The 23,981-nt window shown below is 29.7% G+C and overlaps 2 protein-coding genes across 3 annotated transcripts in view; both read right to left on the minus strand.

Moving 5' to 3' along the window:
* Positions 1-3,265, minus strand: part of LOC146533820 (G-protein coupled receptor Mth2-like) — a 62,211-nt gene extending 58,946 nt beyond the window's left edge. The window contains exon 1 of the mRNA XM_085194417.1: positions 2,681-3,265. Coding sequence (XP_085050543.1) covers positions 2,681-3,169 — 489 coding nt within the window. The 5' untranslated portion in view covers positions 3,170-3,265. The remainder of the gene's footprint in view (positions 1-2,680) is intronic.
* A 132-nt stretch (positions 3,266-3,397) lies between these two features.
* LOC146533821 (inositol polyphosphate 5-phosphatase K-like) lies at positions 3,398-23,791 on the minus strand. 2 transcript variants are annotated; one of them, XM_085194418.1, is made up of 10 exons: positions 23,621-23,791; positions 23,396-23,515; positions 22,983-23,208; positions 19,519-19,694; positions 17,517-17,762; positions 16,194-16,347; positions 12,538-12,690; positions 11,736-11,879; positions 11,114-11,312; positions 3,398-10,917 (listed from the first exon to the last, which is right to left on the minus strand). In XM_085194418.1, exons 1-10 carry the CDS (start codon positions 23,632-23,634, stop codon positions 10,721-10,723), a joined length of 1,629 nt encoding a protein of 542 aa, XP_085050544.1. In that variant the 5' UTR covers positions 23,635-23,791; the 3' UTR covers positions 3,398-10,720. The 2 variants fall into 2 exon arrangements, with proteins under 2 accessions (XP_085050544.1, XP_085050545.1); XM_085194419.1 differs by lacking the exon at positions 12,538-12,690.
* Positions 23,792-23,981: the final 190 nt, after the last annotated feature.

Here is a 23,981-nt window from a genome sequence, read left to right on the forward strand (position 1 = left end):
CCACACCAGAGCCAGACGTCTCCATATATATTCGATAGCGATTGCCAATCAGCCCGATCATATCGTACCCACTGACTCGAGGGTTCCCTTTTTTTGTATTTTTTCCTTTCATCTTTGAAGAATAAAGCAGGATATGAAAATAACGAAACGATACAATGTTTTTGTTATTGTTCTCTGTATTCGTTTGTAAACGGGTTACAGATCAATGTGAAATTACTATGGTAGCCGAACTTGCTATTTATCTCGAACAATCAAGTTCCTTCTTCAACTTCAACTTTACTTTCATAAGTTAATGGATGGCCGTGCTCACGAGTTTCTCGATACCCTTTGAATGCCAAGGGCGCATCGGTCCAAGCGATAATATTTATTTATTATTATCGGTTTTAATATTTAATGAGGTGACTCTTGAATCGTAATAAGTCTTTTTCAGAAAGGTGACTCGGACCTCACCATTAATAGATGTCCGCGCAAATTATGTACAATTTTCTTATTGGATTAAAATTATAATAAATGTAATGTATTAAAATCTTAAATATTTATTAGTAATCTTTCTGAGACTTGTTGTTTACTTTACATAGTATTCATCTTCGTGACTTTCATATTAAAAAAAAATATAAAGCATTATGTGATTTATTTAAAAATGTAAAAGTCACCACGATAATACACTTATGATTTCAGTTCTACTAAAGTTAATAAATGTTGGTAGCATTATTTATTCGGGATGCGCAACCCTTGTATCAATTGGATTAACAATTTGCGTAAAGGTCGAATGTCAAAAATTGCGGAGGGTCCGCAACACGTCCGGAAAAATATGGTGCTGGCAACACTGAATAAATAATAAGACCTACGAGGCATGAACCGATAAGAGAATTTTGAAACATGCTTAAAAGGAAAATGTATATAAATGTGATAGATTTTTTAATAGATAAGTAATTGGTGATATTATTGTAATGAACAACCAATGTACATATAAATTATAAAAATTACCCAATACCAACTACAAACAGCACTTGTTTAATAATAACTGTATACTTAAGTATATAAAGATATGCATAATATACTTATCGAGCGGAAATAGTTGTTAATAAAATTGCCTTATTAATAAATTATTTATTAATTAATTATTCTAAGTATTTCTAGGTAAGTATTTTAATACTATTTTTGGTAGCCGATTTAAATAGGTAAATAAAAAATTTTCTCTCTTAAAATCCACATTCATCAACTAAATGTAAAAAATGTACCATATTCAACATATTGAGCTTCTATTTAATAATGCCTAACTTTGTACTCGAAGTTTGTTGGATTCCAGAGTAGGTATTCGTACTCTTAGCCTATTTCAAAGTTGCAAGATGACTTTCTGAATGTTCCATATCTTTCCTTGCACATTTAAGCGCAGCTTCTGTCTATATCGCCTACAATATAAACAAATACTTTTTAAAATTATAAATATAATTAAAATTTGGTCTATATATTTTTTTTTAACTAATTAAAGCGATGAAGGGTTCGCTTTGCCAGATAAAGTGCGACGTTTAATTCCGCTAAACAACACGTAGTGTTTGTAAAAGTATATAAGATCAAAGTTTCTTAATATATTAGAATGTCTTAAAATCACTATCAAAAAATTGAATTATAGTTATTTTCCTTATTTATTTTTTTATTACATTTTTTATTGTATATTGTACGCAATATTCAGTGATGCAAATAAAATAAGCGTATAAATTTTAGCAATGATTAAAAATGTTCGTACCTACAGTACAATACTGTTCAGATAAACAATGTATTTATTCAACTACCTATTAAAGTTAAGAATTAGAAAATATTTTCAGAATTATAGCTACTTCTTGCTTATACGGATTTCCTTACTAAAGAGTCCTCAATGTTGTATTTTTACATGAACATTTACAATTTTACATGAATATTTACAATGCTTCTAATAACTAATATGGATATATTAGTACAAACCATATACAATTTTTTCTAAAAAAGATTTTATAATATAGTAAGTAGTTCGGGATGTTATTTTAAAAAAGCCAAATTTATTTTCCTACAAATAAGAAAATGATGACACAAACTGAATACAAATTTGAAATTGATTTTTGGTAACACTTTGAACAACTGTTAATCTCTGATTGAAAACGTGATCATTTTGTAAAGCTAATATTAGTTGAATACTGTTTGATCACCGGGATTAAAGAGCCAATACACTAGTTATATTAAAATTATAATTATCCCTATATGTCCCATATATTTTGTAATAGTATTAATTTTGATTATTCACGTGCCTTTATTTATAAGCAATTTACATAATTATTTATCTGGAACCTAATTTCTTATCAGCAGCGTGGAAAACCCAAAAAAGGAAACAAGTCTCAACAGTTGACTACTCAACAAAATTACTTAATCAATTCTAATAAACTTATCGGTGCAACGAGATAAGATAAATTTTACTTCGTAGAAAGATATCGGTGATAATATGTAATAGTAACTAAGAATTGTCTAAATTAAGGAGAAATATCAATTGTAATCTAAAAAAATCAGTAGAAAATAGAATTTAATCTTTGCATTAAAATGGATATCGAGATTATCTCTACTTTTATAGAGACTTAAGTTACAAAAACTGCTTAAAAACATAAGACGAGCCTGAAAACTAATAAAACCTATATTTACTATCTGGTATTACCTCATCGTCCTGTCGCAGCGTCATCGGTGGCGACACTTCCCTCTCAACATTCACTGGAGCACTGGCATCACTCACAGCACTAGCATACACGCTCGAATAATTATCCTCTATCACGTCCCAGGGCACATCGTAGTTGAACACCTCAACGTTCTTCAGTCCCTTGCCCGAGTGGAACCTCCACGGAAGGTCAGTCCCGCTCTGCCTCGGCCTCCGTCTTTTGTGTCTAACTTTATGCCTCGGAATCCTTTCGGCGCCGTGGTACTCATCACCCATCATCGCATCGTGCAAAGTTTCCAAGTTAACTTTTAATTTGTGATTTTTTATTGTTGCCGGCGTAACTTCGACAATAGGTTCCCGGCTCAACCCTTCCGCGTCCCACAGTTGTATTCGCAGTATATTATCATGCGAGGCTGGCGGTATGTTAGCGCGCGCGACCGCGATCGCGATCGTCGAAAAAACGACAAGAAACGCGCGCGTGGAGCCATCCATGTCTGCCGGCGGCCGCTAGCCTACTGAGGGGACCGAGCTCAATGATAGCCGCGTTTCCCGCGCTTTCCCGATAACACCGCTACGAGCTACGTACACTGTACGGTGCACTCATTCGACATCAACGCCAGTCGCTCGCCGCGCTTATCACGATGCCGATTTGTTTGATAAAACATAGCACCTACCTCACGTGGACGCTATGTTCGAGATAACGAAATAAAACAAATTGAATCATTGAAATTAATTACTTTATTGCGGCTACAGGTGACTAAAATTGTTTTTGTACTAAATTGCATCAAACTCAAATGAGTGCAGCGAGGACTAAAATGATACAACTATTGTATTATAACTCGGCACCTAAACAACAATACCCAACACTAATCTAATTGTTTACAATCAGATTACAATAATTATAAATATTTCTTAAAACCTTATTATTAACATAAGTAACCGTGGCAAGCATTGACAGTGAACCATAAAAACAACAATAAGCTATAAAGAAAATATAAATCACATTTATCTATATGATAATAATAAATCTATTTATTTAACAAGAATAATTTCACAAACCATTGCATCTACAACTATTGTACTAATATAACATTTTTTTTTTCATAATAATATAAACATATACCGATGTCACAGAGTATAAATGTATCGGTGGTACAATTATAATTTATTATTAAGTAAAAACACACGTTTCAACACACACGCTATCCCTATTCTTGCATGTTTAACGCCCCAAAACACAATCGCTATATTAATTAGACCAAGTGAACGTTTATATTACATTCAAGCTATCAACTTACTGTTTGTAAAGGTCGTGCTACACCGAAACCTTATAATATATTTATTAAAACAACAAATTAAACCTACACCAAGGGTTTATGAATTATAAAACGTTAAGTTAGTTAAGACAATTATTATTAAGTATATAAATGATTATGTGATATAAATATATATGAAATTTATTGATTATATTATTTTATAACTTAAATATTGCAAAAATCATTATCATTTCAATATTTGAATATAGATATATATATCAAATTTATTGAATTTATATGCATTTTTGAATTGATTAAGACACTAATTAATTTTAAAATTCAAATTTTATGTAGTTTAATCTACGGTAAAAACTTAGTTTTTTTTTTTAAACAAAAACGACCAGATTTAATATAAACAAAAGAAAAACGACCAAAAGTATATAATTACAAACTCTACTAACAAACTCGTTTTGTTTCTTAGCGAGGAAGAACTTCTAGATACTTTAAAGTAAATAAATAAGTTGAAACTTGCTTATTCTGGCTTTTGAAAAATTCAACGAATATTTACCGGAGACCAATAACTTTGATTAATGGTGAAGTATCGTTACATGCACTTAAAGATGTATTACGTAAACAAAATATACCTTTAGAAATCAAAACAGCAAAAAATTTTAAAATGCATCATGTTAGTTTCTATTATTTCAGCTTTACGCTTATCCCGCATGTAGCAGGATAGGCAGAGGGAGGCTTTTATTAAAACACTCCGATCACCACTGGTGAAGTGGTGATCGGCACCAGAGTGAAGAAATAAAAATATTAAATATTTCATGTCCTCGAGTGAGAATCAAACCCACAACCTGTCACGTTTACAATCACACTCTCGAACACATGCGCCACGACTGACCTCATATAATTTACGTGAATTGGTAAAAAAAATTATATGATAAATGTTAATTAAATTGACTTTATATTTATACTCAAATTATTCTTTTTGCAAAACGACAAAACAGACTAATTACACCGTACCTAAGACACTTCAAAGCGTAAGCATGTTTATATTAGCTTTTCGTTCCTATATAAAATACACTGAAGTTTCCCTACCTACGAATAAACAAAATTTTAATAAGATCTTTGATTTTTAATCTAATCTTCTGATCTTAGATTATTTCTATTTATTTAGCTATTGAGATCAGTCGTGGTGCAGGGGCGCAAGTATATGCCTGTAAGTGCGATAAGCTGTGGGTTTGATTTCTATTCTAGGAGGTGAATTTTTAAATATTTTGATTTTCTTCGCTAGTTTCGATGCAAAGTTTTCCACCACTGAACACGCAATGCTTCCCGAATTAGGCGGAAATTGGGGAGCGGAGTGTATTAACACTCCCCCCACTCTATGCTACTACATGCGGGTTACAGCGAGAAAGTAAAAAATCAGGTATATATAGTTTTATACGTTTTCGGAAACCCTCGAAACACGGGTAAACGTTGTTTTCTAGGTGTTTACACAGTATCATGTACTTCAGATACTTACTCTAATTAAATACGTGAGTGGCTAACCTTGGTTTGAGGCTACAATACCTTTTTAAGACTCAATACCGCATTCTTTGAGTCTTTCACTTTTTAAGTAATTACGTAATACATGCGGGTAAAACAATTAACACTAATAAACTTAAATTATCTATTTTCCACTGAAGCTTGTTAAGTTAAACATTACTAAAAGCCTTTTTTTTTTTTGGTTTGCGGAAATATATAATAACCACATACAAAACGAACGAACGACCAAAAAATATTTTTTTTTTTATAAACTATATTATTGTCTTATAATGAGCTGACAGAAGATTTTGAGCCCCATTTTTGTATAATGGAAATACGTTCGTATAAACAAACAAAATGGCTATAAGTAATTATGTAGACTTTAAGATATAAATCGTAAAAGCCATTCACTATTGTTCTGTTTCAAAAGATAACTTTTTGTACGTCTGTCCTTATATTGTGTTGAAACATATCAAGATGAAATATGTTTTCACGTTGACTGTCGGTACATTTTTTGTTAATTATTTACATTCGCTACCGATTTATATAAGATAAAAATAAGACATACACAAACTCTGATAATTATAACCTGTTTTTTGTATTTTTTATCTGTATATGTTGTCCTTTAAATATATTTTTAAGGTGGGTTCGTTTAAGTTGAAAATATATTCAATAATTATTAAATGTTATTTTAAAAATATAATATTAAATATTAACATTTTCTGTTCACACAATTATTTAATCCAACGTATTTACTATGTACAAGAACTTCTATAGTCCTTTAGTTTATGTCAGTCAACATAGAAGCTCCCTCGAGGGCCGACTAATTTGAACGAACCCGCCGGGCGAGAATACAAAAACGTTAGATTTCCCATGAGCACTTATAAAAAAATTATACCGCAATAGTTACAAATAACAACAATATAGGGTGACCTTTGAAAAGGCTTCGAAAGTATCCAGTTTAATTCTATTGTATCTAAAAAATATTTAACTTGTATTTTTACAAGGCTGTAGGTGAATGTCGCAAGTAATTTCGTCACATTGTCCACTACAGTTATACGTCGCCTTTACGATCCTAATTAATTCAATTTATGTCAAAAACTAAAGTCTGGCCATTAGCGAAAAACTTATCAGATTATACTTGAATTTTTAAGTAAATGAAAATTTACTGGTCCTTTTCAGATTCCTATCAGTTTAATCATTTGTGACCTCAAAAGGATAAAAATCTGGATACATGTTACAGTACTGATTAATTTGCACTGTATATATAAATGCCCCGACGCCGTATCTTTTATTTGTATTTATTAATATTCTCGTTAAGGTATTTTGATATACTTAAGCATTATATATGCTGATATAGAGCCTATTTATACCCATTAATATATATATATGTGTACATTTTTCAATTGGTCTTTTTAATCAATTTTAAATATTTTTTTAACCATAAATGGTAATTCTAAGCAAGTCCCTTTACTCATTAGTTACACTAATAAAGCTCAAATTTTACTACTACAAAATAGTTTCATGTACTTATCTAACTTCACAAAAGCGCGGTGTTGTTGGTTTTAATAGGGTTAAGCTATACGACTAAAGTTAAAAAAATAGTTATCAGATTTTTTAAATATTAAATATAAGTTAGTTATTTATAGAGTTATAAAAGACGTTATATATCATTTAAATCCAATGAAGTTAAATTGTGTTGGCATTCACCATTGCACAGACCCAGATTACGTGTAAAACCGACAAAGGTAAACTAAATACTATATAGTATATATTTAAGTAATATTACTGTAAGTAAATTATGAGTAGAATCGTTAGTAGAGCAGTTATTACCGCCTTAACTAGCACGAACAAATCAAATCAATTAGCTAAATTATACAATTATAGCTGATCAAGTTGAGGCGGGACCGACGCTGTTATCGAATTAACCACTCTCAAATATATTTATTATGCATATTTCAATTCTGCTTATTTATCATAACATAATATTATTATTGTATTAATTAAAAAATAATAAAATATTGTAGAAAGACATTGTAATATTGCACGTTCTGCAAAAAAGTGGTATAAGTAATTAAAAAAGTATTTTTAACGGAAAAACATTTCCATTTGTTATTCGTTTAATTATAATTTAATTTGTACGTCTGTAAAATATTTATTTAATTTCAAGTTGGAAAATTGTGAAAAAGTCTCATAATACATGTATTTCAGGTCTGCCTGAAGGCCTTATTAAATCATTTACATAAAAAACCGCATTTTTTTTTTTGCTTTAAAATATTTCATATTATAAGGAAATTCTGTTACGTTTTTAATGTCTGGTTTTTGTTATTTTTATAATAAAATAAAAATAATATATATTGCACTAAATATGATACAAAATATATAGACATAACAAAATTAAATTTTCAATAATAATAAAATACAAAAATATAATACGCTACTCTGTAAGGAAAATGACTTTAACATTATAAAACAACAAATATATATGCTACATATATATTTTTTTATATATCATATGAATAGAATATGAAGTGCATTTAAAGTAAAATATTTTATGCAAGAAGAGGAATGGCGTCCCTTTCAATCGCCACAATTCTTAAATCTTTACTGTTTCAACATAATTAAGACAAAATATATCACCTATTATCATTATCACTAACACCTTTATAATTAATATATGTACATAAATTGTACTAAACAAATCACAAAAAAAAAACAATATGTTTGTAATTTAAGCAACAATATCTATTTGTCACATAGTCGATTTTTATGTGCATGTATTTTATAAAGTTTTTTTAACCGACTTCTTTTCAAAAAGGAGGAGGTTCTATATTCGATATTGTTTTAAATTTTTCCTAATCAAATATCGATATATCAACGAAATATTAAATATTTACTTTTATTACATGTAAATTATTTTTATTATTATGTATTTTTTAATATTATAATTAATAATAACCTCGTATTAGCATATATAATAATAATATTTCAGCTAAATTGTATAAAAATGCAATAAAACATTTATTGTCTAAGCCATGGGGTGTTGCTCATACACTAAAGCTATCATTCCTAACTAAAATACCTAATGGCATACAAAATATGATTAACATCAAGTCATTATTTTATTTTATTAACAGTAAAAGCTCGATTATACGGCACTCACTTTCACGGATTCACGATTATCCGGACTACCAATTCTAGTACATACTTACGTATATGCTGTATAGCAACGTTGGAAAATGTCTTTTAATAATTTCCTAAGAAACACAAACAATTAGTCCGGTTAATCGAGTTTCTACTAAATAAACATTATTAATATATTGGAATGACAAATCACTTCAAAAAATCTTACCTGATTTTGACCATTTCAGTCTTCTCAATAATATATTGATCTAATAAGGATGTTCCAGAATCTAATATTAATACGTCGAAAAAATGTCCCAAAACTATTTACTTTTATTTTATTATACAGATAATATTATAGTTGTTAAGTAAACATTTGTTTACATTTGGTTAGAACACTTATTGTTTTAATTAATTAGTCAATTAAATTATTGTTTATTTCTTTGATTAGATTTTAAATAACAACAATTGTTTGTTTTTTATAGATATGACTGTTTACTTAAGAACAGATTTTACAAATCTATTATTGTGTACACGTTAAAATTTGTGACTACTTCTGAATAATAGTAGTTTTTTTGACAAAACATATATGATTTTTGTTATAAACGTTCATATTTTCTGATATTAAAATTTGTGAAAAATGGAATATCAATAAAGTATTTTACGTTCCAACATCTATACTTATTATAAAATCGTAAGAGGGTCGGTGTCTATACTTGGAAATTAAAAAAAAAAATTATTAAAACAATGATTTTTAAAATTTTTGTCTGTTTGTCTGTATGTCTGTTTGTCTGTGCGTTTGTTATCGCTAATCTCAGAAGCGGCTTAACCGATTTAGATGCGGTTTTCAATATCGGATTCTAGAAAGCTTCCGAAAACATATAGGGTTTGTTTTATTACAATCGGTTCATAAATAAAAAAGTAAGTAAGTCAATTTAAAGTACTTAGTTCGACAAATTTGCTAATTGCCGTAACAGTTATTCCATACAACTGTTTTACTGAATTAAATGAATCTTTAGTTTTCAATTTCTTTCTTAATATTAAAGAAATTGAAGCGGGCGTAGCCCCGCACGGGCCCACTAGTGAGAAATATTTTTGTACATTGTTGGAACTATTTAATTATATATAATTATTAACTCATTTGTCCAAATTATGACTATTCAGAATTTAAATTTTACAATATTGTTGTTCAACTTTTAGAAATATGTCGAAAAATTATCTAAAATATTTTGTTATAATGTTAATATTCATATTATTATAATATTCTATTACTTCTGTGTAGTTGTAATTTTCTGTTATTCGAAAATCTATAGCTAAATGAATTACCAGCTCAAATTTTAATAACATTATTACTTTTAAAAAACATTTAAGATAAAAAAATATACTTACTTTACAACATTAACATACATTGTACATTTGTGACAAAAATAAAGATACTATATTAAAAATATATAAAAATATAGGTGAAATTTTAACTTATCTCATATCTACATAAATAAAATTAAAAAAAAACTAACAATTAACCAATAAAGCGATTTAACTATAAACAACAGTAAACAAAGACAAAGTGACCAAAAATCTCAATAGGGTAAACCATATAGCTATTGCCCACTTAAGGAAAAAACCTTTCTAATAATTATTATAAATGTGAAAGTGTGTGTTTCCATCCACATTCACACATTTCTTGCTAAAAATTGCGTGACAAAGAATATAATATAAAGGAAATATGTAAGTACAGTGACTGCCCATAGCGAAAATGTAGATTAATAATAATATTTACAATCTTCTATAGATTTATTTTTATTCATGCTAATGCATTATGATATGCAAAAATAGAGAGATATGTATATAATAAAAAATCTATAAATTCAGCTTTCAAGTAAGCCCTCAAGAAATTGTTATTATGAAAATAAGCAATTATTTTTAATAAATATATCAATCCTAATTGTACTATAAAGAAACACAGAACTTTTCAAAAAATTATAACGAAATTTGAATAATCCAAAGTTAAGAAATAACATTTGTTTTCTAAAATCACTATCAGCAATCACTGGTTTACCCTACAACATGAAGTGTCAAATCAGCCGCCATCTTTGCGTTTCGTTGCCGGTGAACCAGGCAAGTAACCTTTTAGTCAGTCAATACTTAGGTCATTGGAAAAATGTCGGGAAAGCTTAGCAACGTCTAGACCTGTAAAATCTGTGAAGATGTCTGTAGTGGCAGTGGAAGGTTTTGATCTGCCTGGAGAAGCGCTTGTGGAGGCTTCGACACAAGGGTCTATGGCGGCTAAACGATCTTCTTTGCTGCTAACTTCGAATGGTTCTGATATACCTGGGAAGGAAATTTGAAGTAAGAATAGACTATAGAAAAGATAATGAATTATTTCTATCATCGCCACTCAACATACAATGTAGTGAATTTAGAAAGAAAATTTCTTGGCACAAGATAAAATATAAGAAAAAATATATAAAGCTGCAAACAAAAAAATACTAACTTAGTAATAAATATTTTTTACTCATATACTCACCCAAAACACTCCTAACTTCACTATTAGGCTGACTAAAGTATATGAATCTGTAAAAACCAGGTGTCCGAACACCACTGCCTACGGGAAAACTCAATGTAATAGTCCGCGGCTGACCGGCTGTGGGACCAGTAGGGGTCTGTAGGCTAACTTTTGCTAAATACTCGTAAGCTATGTAATCGTCTAGATTTTGGAAATTTGCCTGGAAATAAGAAATTTGATTAGTTATTTTTCTTTTTAGAGATAAAGGACATCGAAATTAGAAAAAGTCACTAAATTAATTTATTTATATTTTACTTCTCTCATTTATAAAAGACCATAAATTTTATTTACGGAAACTTGTATCTTTTAGTGCATAAGTTTTTATTGTATTTTATACTACTCTTTGCAGTGACAAAAACTTAAAAGTACAATACAATAACATTTACTTTTTAACTTCACGCTTCCCGCGTCTATCAAGATATGCAAAGTGAATGAGTTGTCGTGTTTCCATAACCAGCAAATAAAAAATAATATATTCTACCGAAATCAAACTGGGAATCGAATCCACAACCGTCGCATTTACAGCCAGACGGTACACAACTGTGTCACAACAGCCTCAGTAAATTTCTTTCTTATTACTTACATCGTAAATACCAATCCAATCATTAGGATTAATCTCCACATCTGGAGACAGCGTGCAATGTGTCCTGAAGTCAGCATCACCGATGTACCAAATACGAACAATCGGTGCGAATTCCACTGTTTTCACTGTGTAATTTGCGAACGCCTGTAATGTGGTTGGAAATTAAATTATATAAATGTAAATATTGTCACTTGTATGAGGGTATCATTTTATTTTCTTTTTGACGAAAGAAAAAGAAGGAATGAACCAGAAATCCTCAAGCTCTTTTATCATAATGGTTTTAAAGGGAAGATTGTAGTAAGGATATTACACAATATATTAAATTATTTAATGTAAGTATTAATATGTATTTAATTTGTTAGGAAACTCGTTATTATCCAAAGGAACTAAAAATCTAAACACAGTAAGCAAATAAATGGGCATAAAAAAAAATTATAAGCAAAGGTGCTATTTCTCTTCCAAATAGTTGAGCTTTATATCTTATTATTTAGTATTTACTTGTTTTCATAAAATTTGCAATGTTCATTCGTAAATTAATAAATCAACTTCAAAAGTTAATTTTGTATATCAAAGTTATTATAAGGTGAAAAAATAATCTTATATTTCCCATTTTTCTATTTTTAACAAACATTACACATTACAGTGAGATCGACGAGTCGTGGCCGAAATAGCTTAAAATTAGACTTTCCAAAGTTTAGACGTCCATTTGAAGAAAAATCCTAAAAAAAGCGACCATGACTCGTCAAACGTACTGTAGCCAAAAAGCCAAATATAAAAACAAAGCAAATAAAAGCAAGCATACCTCGTCCTTCTCAACAGTATCTACATTCGTGACTATAGATGAAGCTGCTACCAGCGTCTCAGGTTGGACAACCTCCGGTCTAACAACTGCTGAACGCATGCGTATTTGTGCTTTTTTGGCAATCGGCTGTGCTACGGGATGACTTAGCCGTATCTACGTGCATAATATACATTTTTTTATACATCTAATACATATGTATGTGACAACCAATAAGCTTAGTTAGCAGTTTAATTAATAAGCTAGCCTCTTTATACATCTATTCAGGAATAGCACTCAATGAACTGGGTAGCTAATACCTAGATCATTCATACAACAGCCTGGTCATATCAAAAAATCTTTGTCTTCCTTTTAGGGTAAGGTTCCATTTCCATTAAGACATTTACGTTCGTATTGAGTTTGTATTATGGGTTCGATTCCCACTAGTCGTCGTGCCTCTGCGCCACGACTGGCATGTATCGAAAAATAATAAGTATATTCTTAATATTTTTTAATTAATTCCCATTCTTATCCAAAAATACTAAAAAATCTGTCTAATTAAAAACGGGCAACCGATTCTGATTAGATTTTTTTGTCATTTCGATGCAATCAGACCGCTATTTCAATAACGTTATCAAATTTAACTAGGCCATAAATTGAACGAGTAATTAAGCTAATTATCTGCGACACATTTTATTATATTTACTAAGTCAAGTACATAAATGTATATATATATATATATGTGGGAAATTGAATATTTTAAATTGTCTTGAACGATTACATACATTTTTTTATTTGTATTAAATATATATAATAATATAATCGATATATTATATTATTTTTAATGCGTTGTAATAAATAAATAAATAAATGTTATATCTTTAAAAACAATGGAAACGCAACGTTACTAAAATTAAACTAAACAACACCAAATGCAAAGATAAATATATAGCAATAATCTCAATAAACTAATTTTGGGAGTTTGACCTTATTACCTCCTTTTATATATGTCAGCAATTAAAATATAATATAACAATTATAAATTTGTTAACTATAATTAGATATTTTTAATAATACAAATATAATGAACCGCCCTATTATATTAAATAGAAACCAAATAAATATCATATTAATATTGAATTGTACATAATTATATGATTATAATCAAAAGATTTTTCGTAGATTTTGAAACGTACTTGGAAGAGATTATCTTTATTTTTTGTGTTGTTAACACATAATAAATCATTTATCTGTGAAAATTATTTTCTAGTACAGGACATTTACGGACAATAAGTACATGATAAACTATTATATTATTTTAAAATTAACTAAAATGATGAGAAATTAAGTAACGGATACATGTATTTATTTTACATAATATTATTTAAAGTTTTCCAAAAATTGTTATATAATGAAAAATATACAATAAAAGATGCATCAAACATAAATTTAGCAAAAAAAGTATATAACAAGAATCCAAATCATATGAGCCATGTTAAATTTACGCAAGCAATATAAAATTATAATTAAAAATGCAAAATGCACATAGCAAGAAAGGCAGAAGAAACCTGGGAACTTAATGTTAAGACACTCTGTTCCCATTAAGACACTTCCGTTCCCCAGTTTCCGTCAGAAATCAACACGGCGCTTCACCTTGTTACCAGAGCGAGGAAATGGAAATGTTAAATATCATTTCGTCAAATGCGAATCGTACCCACAACCTGTTGCGTTTACAGTCGCGCACTTGTGCCCCTGCACCACGATTGGCCTCAGATAACTATAAAGCAATTTTCTTTGATTTATATGATGTTTATATAACAGATAACAATTATATATTACGTAAAGATATAACAATCTTATCCTCTCGTAGGTTTATTGGAAAAACATATTTTTTGTAGATATTTATATTCACGTTCTAGGAATTCTATAATTTACAACAGCGACGCATATGTTTTTAAATGTACAAAAAAAAATATGTGTTTATTTTTAAGATTCATCACGTCTATCCGTCTCTATATCATAACCAATTTATTGTTATCCAGTTAAATGGTTATTAAATTGTTGTACGTACTTTATATCTTTATTTTTAGCTTTATCATGTCTACAGCTTTTCCCGACGATTTCTGGAAGCATTGCGTGCGCGTGAGTGGTAGAACTCATTGACGCGCTAATCGTGAAATCATGTTAAATATTTTATTTTCTCGAGTGGGAATCGAACGCACAACCTATCACGTTTATAGTCTTGAACATCTAATCATCGCAAGTTTTTAGATGCAGTTTTCACTATTGGATTCTGGCAATCTTCCGAAAACATTTATGGTTTATTTTATTACAATCGGTTCATAAATTAAAAAGTTGTGTCAATTTAAAGTACTTAGTTCGACAAAAGTTCCTGAAATTGATACAGAACCCTCTGTAATTGAGTCTGACTTGCGCTTGTTCAGTTTTTTCTTAAATACACTTAAATAAATATTTGTATATTTCAAGCGGGCGTAGCCGCACGGGCCTTTAGTAGTAAAATAAAATTACTTCTGTAAATTTACAAGGAAACATTGTTCCTTCAACCATTATCAACCTTGACCCTTACATATAAAATATGACGCAAATAGGTCGAGCTTTACACATAAATAATTTACTGTGACGTCACAAAGTTTCAGTACTGACATTGAAGTAGGCCTTTTGTATTTTTTTTCTTTAATTACATTTAGGTTTTACACGATAATAAACTTTATTGTATACGCGATAAAGTATTTTGTTAGTACAATGAACCGTTAAGATTAGATTATAAAGATAAGAATCTTAAAAAAATAAGTAGAATGACCTGAGACATTAGAATTTAAAAACTCGGAATTTTATTTAATTTATTCGATTTCATCACAGATTGCAATATTTAATTTAATTTATTATTTTGTATAATTCTTATTTTGTAATTTTAAAAAGAGAACGGTAAGTAAAATATTTTTAAATATAAAATAATAAACAGGTACATTAATTTAAAAATATACCTATATATTTATGGAGGAAAACGCATTTATAAAAATTATATGAAACGATCGTATCGTTCGCCATGTTTATAAATAAAATTATGTAAAATATTTACATGTATCGTCGTATGTTATAAAAAACCCTTTAAGTGCCAATTTTTATTATCAATTATCTTATAATTTTTATGGTGTTTTTTAAACTTAACTATAAAACTTTATATTACTAAGCAATTACTAGGTATTTATTTCTTAGCGTCGATGTCTATTTAAAACTGCTACTAAAGGACGCTCAAGTTTACGTTAGTGTTAATAAAATATCATTCTTAAAATAGCAGACAAAAGAATAAAGATGGTTGGTAGGTTATATATTGGAATTTAAGTTTTAAATATGTATAATTAAATATTTATAGACAAATATATAAAGGTATATGTATAAAAAAAATAATGAAGCAGATAGGATGAAATTTTTCATTTGTTTATAAACTACAAAAATACTATAGATGGCTTTGTTTATTAAAAAATTGTGCTAACATTCTAAAAATATACAAAAAAATCGTAATTTTATACGAAATGCATTAACAACATGCACAAATATGTGTGGCACTAGCATAATATTGTTTAATACTTTAAACATGCTTTTTGCGTAAATTTCAGATGCGAAGTAAGGCCAAGACATTAGTAATAAAATAAACTCACCTTAATATTAAACTGTGCGACCACGGGCTTGTGGTCGCTAACCATATAGTGGGGCATATGGTTATATGACACTAAGTCCGCTCTTAGAGTGATGTTCTCATAGTTATTAGCTACCACTTTGTACAATATTCTGTCTGTCCATGACGGTTTACGCCTAGAATAAGATTTTTTATTATTTATAATTATATTTTTGTATGTTTGTCTATTTATTAATTAGGCCGATTTCAATTTATTAATCGTTTCCGCCTCGAGGAGATGAAATGTTTAATATTTTAATTAATTTTGTAACGGAGCAAAGTCCGGCGTTGCTACTCACGCAATCCCCTCAGATTTCGGCGGAAAATAAGAAACGGTTTCAATGTAAACAGAATGTCTTAACACTAGGTTCCCAGGTTACCCCTAAAAATGTAGGTTGTAAATTTTTATTACAAACGGTCGTGCGTCATCACTTTTTTATTAGGTTTTCTATTGTTATTTTACCGTCCAATCCAAAGTTCAATTTTTATGAAATAAGAATACGTATTTATTATTATTTTAAGATTAAAAATATGATTTACTCATTAATATTAATAATTCTAAATTATGGTACAAAAGTAATTTAATGAGATAACTGTGAATTTGAAATCTACACGAATGTACCCATTTAAAACATTGAGTTTGCCTCTTTTTGGCTGAAAAATAATAAAAAAAAGAACGTCCTCTATGCTGTCTATCTTTTTACCCCGCAAAATGCATGCTAAGTATCAAGATAAATATGTTATCAATTTCTTTTAAAAAAAACATGTAAAACACTTTTCTAATCTCGAGTTTTTACCATGAAACGGATTAGGTAATCTTTAAATGAGTAATACAAAATGTCATGTTATTAATAATCTAACATGACATTTTGTTTTACGACAATAAAAGAATATTAGGACCAAAATTGTAAAAAAAAAGAGTTTCAGTCAAATAGCTTTAAAAAATATTCTAGAAATAAAACAGACATTGTCCTAGTTGAGTCTGATTCTGGAACAACAATATGAGTAACGTTTCAGTTCGACCTACTTATATGCACGTCATTCTATTTTTCACCTTAACTAAAATGACATATGACAAGGTTTTTCCCGCCTTTTCCCCGAAATGTGAAACACACAAAGTAACACAATAAATATAAAATATATTTAAAAAATTGCTTTAAAATGTTTTCGCGTTATCCTTAAATTTCTGGCGATGACATCAAGTTTATATTGTAACAATATAGAAGGGAAAAACTAAGTTGCTTACATTCATTTATTTATAGATAGATGCAAGTAAAGCTAATGATAAAAAAATGAAACCACTTACTTCACATCATAATCATCGGTGCCCATTAAAAATTTGTATGTCGGAGGAAATCTTATTTCCGCTTCTTTGAACTCCGAAAACGCTTCTCCACTATCCATGACTGCCAGTAATTGGTCGTGTTTCAGAAGCGCTGCATATTTGTCCTTCTCCACTTTTTGTAGGGTCGCGACGATTTCCTCTGAAGTTGGACTACTGCCTGTCGGATGATCGGTACGGAAGTTGAGGTCCCCGATCCAGAATACGTAGCTGAAAATAAGTTGTGTATATTTAGTACATATTACGTACATGTAGGTACTTTTAATTTTTTTATTTTGTGTTTTATTCACTTGCTTTAGACTCTAATTTAAATATTAAAAAAAATTAAAAACAATAACTCAGGCTAAGTTATAAAAGATGTAAAAGATATTTTTGTACAGTTTTCGGGGTACATATTCCGACTTCGAAAAAGAAGATTTGTAAATAAGGAAATTTCCTTACCTAATTATACTTATTATGTGCAACTTAATAAGGAAACGACATGTTATTTGTAATAGGTACAAAAACCACAGAGTTTATTTTGTTTTGTTCTAGGCACATATTTTCCTAATTTGTTAATGATATAATTTCATACATATGTATGTGTATAAAACATTAACACCAGATATAACTGTTTAAATCCACTCATTTTTACTATGTATAAATATACAGTACAACTGTATGTAGGCTGTATCTTGCATGAAGCAGAGTAGGCAGAGAGAGCGTAGAGTTAAGACACCCCGGTCGCCACTTTTAGCTGAATCCTGGAGGCCTACTGAGTGGCCTAACTCAACTTTGCCTTGACACCAAAACAAAGAAATGAAAATATTACACAATTCATTTCTTCGAGTGGGAATCGAACCCAAATCCTGTCGTGTTTACAATCACACCTTTGTGCCTATGCGCCATTATATCAATCACTTTTACTTTTAAATTAATCTCATTATTAAATATTTAATTAACAATTGTCAATTCCACTCGGACTAAAAATTATCTTTCATATAAACTTGTATCGTATTAGTTGTCTACGGAAAAGATTGCGAAAGGTAATATGTATGCTAAAATAAATAATATAAATTTATGTTTAAAAAAATCGACGACCATGTGCCAAGAAGACTCTAAAAAAAGACAATGTAACGACATTTTATTTTAATCCTTCAACACATATATTAACATAGCGTGTAAACGAAGTCTTACAAATGTATATAAGTTGGTTTTCAGGGCCGCTTACTCACTCATACGTAGATATAGAGATACCTACTGTTTTATCGATAACGGCCGATATCAGAAGATAAGCTCACCAACTAAAATATCGTAACTTCATATTTACACAAGGAATTCCTATTCGCTTTTAGTGTTAGTAAATTTAAGAAATATTCTATTGCAGAACTTGTCATGGTCTATGAACATTTACGTTTATATAACGCGATTGTTAGTAAATAATTAAAATTAAATTACGTCAGGCCACTTTTAGACTCTTAAGTCAAATTATGGAGTAATTCAAATATGTATATCAATAAATTAAATCATAGCTTTTGAATAACAGATTTTTACTGATTTTGCTCCTAAAATTCATTAAATAAATCATCTACTTCTAAATTATTGTTTTACTTTGATTCACTAGAACAATTCATCATGTACCCTACGAGTTACATAGTTATAGCAAGGAACGCCGTAGAAAGTAATCGCTACTATAATAAACCAATAATATTTTTATTCCACCATACTAGAAATACAGATTTTAAATGAAAATCTGGGTTTTACACATTTTTGGAAACCGAACATTTCAAACACCGACCAGGAGCTGACACGGTCTGGCTGGTACCTGGTCGGAGTAGACTCCTTAAGAGTTACATTTAAAATGACTGAACATCGCTGAAATCAACGATTACTTATTAGAATTTCTTTCCTTAGCTTCACACTGTATCCTGCATATAGTACGGTAGACTGAGGGAACCTGGGAACCTACTGTTAAATGTTAACTTACTCATGATAAAGTATATTCGACGTTTCACTGATGTGATACGTGTGCTCCTTAATGATAGTGTTGTAGTCATTAATGCGGTCCGCGAGCAGGTGCTCGTGGGCGGTCAGATGGCAGTTCACAAGGCATACGGAACACCCATAGATATTGAATCTCACGCTCACTGCTCCTTTGTTGCCCTACGAAAACAAATAAATATACAGAAGTTATTTTAAGATGAACTATGAACTACCTAGATGTTGCAAGAGGGCTTGTATTAGATTAATTTATTACGTGCCTTCGTTACGCCCCCTACGTGGGTTCACAGGCGAGTGACTGTAACGCGACGGTTGTGGGTTCGTTCCCCACTCGGAAGAATGGATATTTTCATTTCTTCGCTCTGGTACAGGGTAAAAGCGCGGAATAGATTTCCATCACTCGACACGCAATGCCTCGAAAATATGGAAGAAAGTGAGGAGTGTCCTAACACTATATTCCCTCTGCCTACAATGCTACATGGGAGATACAGCGTAAAACAAATAAATCTACGGCGTCAAAAAGAAATTCAGAAATATAATGAGATCAGAGCAAATATACTTGCACCTTTCCTAGTCCAAACCAAGCAAAATTTCATTGCTTCATAATTTCGTTTTTATGTTAAGAAAAAAAGCATAAGTATATATGTAGGTCTAAAATACAAAGATTTCGCCCATACGGCGAGTTGCGACCTTTGCACTGTTCAGAGTTGAATATAAAGAGAGATACTGTAATTACCGAACGGCCGGTAACAACTACATCACTATTAAAAAAAATCGTAAATGCATTATTTATTAAAAATAAATAACTCTGCTATGAGCACGTGTTCAGATATTTATTAAAAAAATGACTTAATAAAAAAAAACATAAAATAGTACGTGTACGGTATACGCTTTTCTCTCATTTGTATTAACCTTCACTAATTGTCTTAGATATGGCTTGAGAAATATTATATACAATAGTTTTTATAAAGTTTATTATTATTATAAGTTGAATGTCAACAGAAGCAACTCCTTGGATATAATCTTGTTAAGTTCCAAGCAATATGTAATATAATAATATTACACGATTTATAACATTATTATGATAATCCATAACCTTTTCTTTATTAGCACATATATGTACATCGTGTACATTTATGTATATGTAAGACAGCGGGAATCCGCTGGATTCAAAGGGCGCAGGATCGGACGGAGTGGCGAGAATTAGGGGAGGCCTATGTCCAGCAGTGGACGTTGAAAGGCTGATGGATGGATGGATATGTACATACCTAGGCCGAACTCAACGCCGCGCCTTGCCTTATTGCAAGCAAGAAAATAAAAATACTAAATCTTTCATTTCCTTCAATAGGAATCGAACCCACAACCTGTCGTCGCATGCTTGTACCTTGTCCTCGAGTATAAATATAATAGTTTTTTTTCATAATAATCGTTTTTGTCCGATCACAACGATTTTTTATAAATATAAAAAATTGTGCCATAGAACTATTCAAGATTGTGGTTATGTAAATAAAAGGTGTGAAACAGGTTCTTTTGCGAAAGTTTACACATTATTTTGCAAGTTTTCTATAATACTTTAAAAAATATTACAATAGCATATCATAAAAATAACTACGTTATTTATTTGGTGAATATAAAGTAAATGCGTGTGATATATTTTTACATATTCTCAGCTTTATTTTGTAAAGGTAAATTGCTTACCTACTTAATTGGCCATGTTTCGTCATCACTCATTTTTTTATTTATTTAAACTTACTTCAAGCTTCCTTCTTGGAAGAAGAAAAAGAAAGAAATGAAAACAAAAATTATGGTATATTTATGATGTTACAATTTAGAGATAATATAGACTCTCTATACTCATAAAATAAAACGAAAAATAAACGAAGAATATAAATCACGTTATACCATTATGGTACAAAGTTCCGATATAAGCGTCAGACTTTAATGTACCTACATATGTACTTTTTACACTCGTACAGATTTTTTTTGTAAGTTAAGTCAATTTGTAAGTGTAGGAAATCTGTGTCTATTCTGTTCACATGCGCTGATGATAATATAATGCGTTTATTATGTATAGTGTGGTGTATTTGAAAATGTTAAAGCTGTTCGAAAACTTTTCAATTACCTTAGACACTTGGACACAATGTAATCTACTAATTAAAGTATCACTATACATTTTGCAAATACAGACACTCTATTCATACAATATTCATACTTTAAAACTAAAGATTGCATAGTTTATATAAATATTACGATGTAACAATTTCAAGTTAGATATTTTTTAAATATGTACAATGCATATTGTGGAAACTCTAAGAAGTTTTAGTCTTGCAGTCTCACTCAATTTTCATTGCACTCAAGATTACTGTTCTGTTCTGTTCTTTTGATTGTAATTTAGATTATTGTTTAAGAGAAGTATGTAAATATGACGTAATTAATTCATTGCTCTTTTGTTTTCGATAAGATAAAAATATTACTAGAGGATTGTATTTAAATAATATAAAAGTTTTACAGAAAAAAATACATATGGTGGCAGGCAAAGCTGGGATACCACACAAGTTAAATATTTTATCAACTACACAATGTTGAAGTTTTGATTATCAATGTTTAGACTAAGTTGTGTTATGTTATATTAATGTAAAATATAAAATAACATCACTGTTTTATTTTGATTTAGAACTCTCTTTGATACCAAATGAATTTTAAGCATTGATTTAAAGTACATTGATTGATATAGGCCATTGTGGTATGAAGTAACAGCTGTGTGAAAAAAGACAGTAGGTCCAATTACCAGTAGTCGAAAACCATTACTTTGATTCCTCAACTCTGTTAAGTCAAAGCGCAATATTGAATTCTTACAATCATCATTCATGCATAATATCAATTAAATTTCTGTTATTATTGTATATCATGCTACGGCACTGTATAACATAGACATTTACAATGTGACATTGGCGAAGTGATATGTGCTCAACTGGCACACTCAGAACGCCAGATTTAAAGAACCATACCTTACCAACATAAACATTAAAAAGGCAATTATTTTAAAAATTATCTAATCTATATAGTATAAAAAAAGGAGATGTTCCCACTGACCAAAATATAGGCACACGCACAGCAATACCTGCTGATGGTAGAAATGTGAAATTTGGACAGATGTTTATTTTCATTATCACATGTGTGAACACCCAATACAAAGGGATTTTGAAAAACTTTGAAAAATGATGAAAAATGGTTGAAAGTTTGTATGGAAAAATCTTCATCACCACCAGTTTTTATAAAATTTAAAATTTACATTCTTAAAAATATTTTATTGAACACATGTTTCATGGTTTATTAGAATTCACTGAAATTTTTTTCATAAATATATTTAATAAATATATAGTTCAAGAGGGTGAAGCCGCCTGTGTCCACTAGTATATATATAAATGCAAACAAATAAAATAGACTCACCCATAATCCACCTAAGCCAGTTTTTGTGTACTGTGCTTCAATATCTCTAAGGTGTGTTACATGTTTCATTTGAGTGTAGACTAGAAGTATAATTCCTTGTAACCTTATACTCTTTGCAACAATAAACCCCTGTCTACACAAGATTTTATTAAACATAGATGTCCATTGATCAGTGAACAGACTGTCCATTAACATATTTTGGGGTTGCGATTTAACTTCTTGCAAGCTAAAATAATGCATAATATTAGTAGTTTTATGTAGGCATTTTTCTTTATTACTATTAGTGAATTGTAATTTAAATACAGAATTAATTAAAATGTATTTAAGTTCTATTAATATTATTAACATAAATTATCTCAAATTACAAACACTTGTGAGTGTACCAATTATATGTAATTAACTATCACACTTACCCAATAACATAAAAATCAGGTAATGGTTTATTTTTGTTGAACTGTGATGGAAAATCCAGTAATGAGTTGAGATCTTGACCTGGAGACCTAGTTGCAACATTCCAGGTCACGAAATAAAATCTACAAAATATTGAATATCATGTGCATATACCGCTAACAAGGATGTCTTCTATATTTATAAACTTGTTTAATGTGTTATTTAGCACTTATTTAATGTTTACCTACCTTAGAGTATCCATTTTAATTTTACCAATTTCACTTATCCGTAAATTAAATTTATCGTTTCAAATATCCATGAATCTTAAATAATTTAATATACGAATAATCCAGCAACACTTCTATGTAATAGATAAGATAATAATTATTTACAACACGAACACCACCATTGCTAGCAACCAAGAAACATATACTAGCTATCTAGCTAACAACTATATACTAGTTTATGCTAGTCTGTTATAATGACTTTGACGTTTATTTAGAACCAATACAGAATATCAATGTAAACTTAATTGACAATTTGACACATGACTATAATATAGGTATTTAATTATATCGATTTTATCTTTATTTATTTCTTACTTATTAA

The sequence above is a fragment of the Heliconius melpomene genome, chromosome 12 (assembly GCF_056956725.1).
Source record: "Heliconius melpomene rosina isolate 202511_hmr_F chromosome 12, ASM5695672v1, whole genome shotgun sequence".
Lineage (NCBI taxonomy): Eukaryota > Metazoa > Arthropoda > Insecta > Lepidoptera > Nymphalidae > Heliconius > Heliconius melpomene.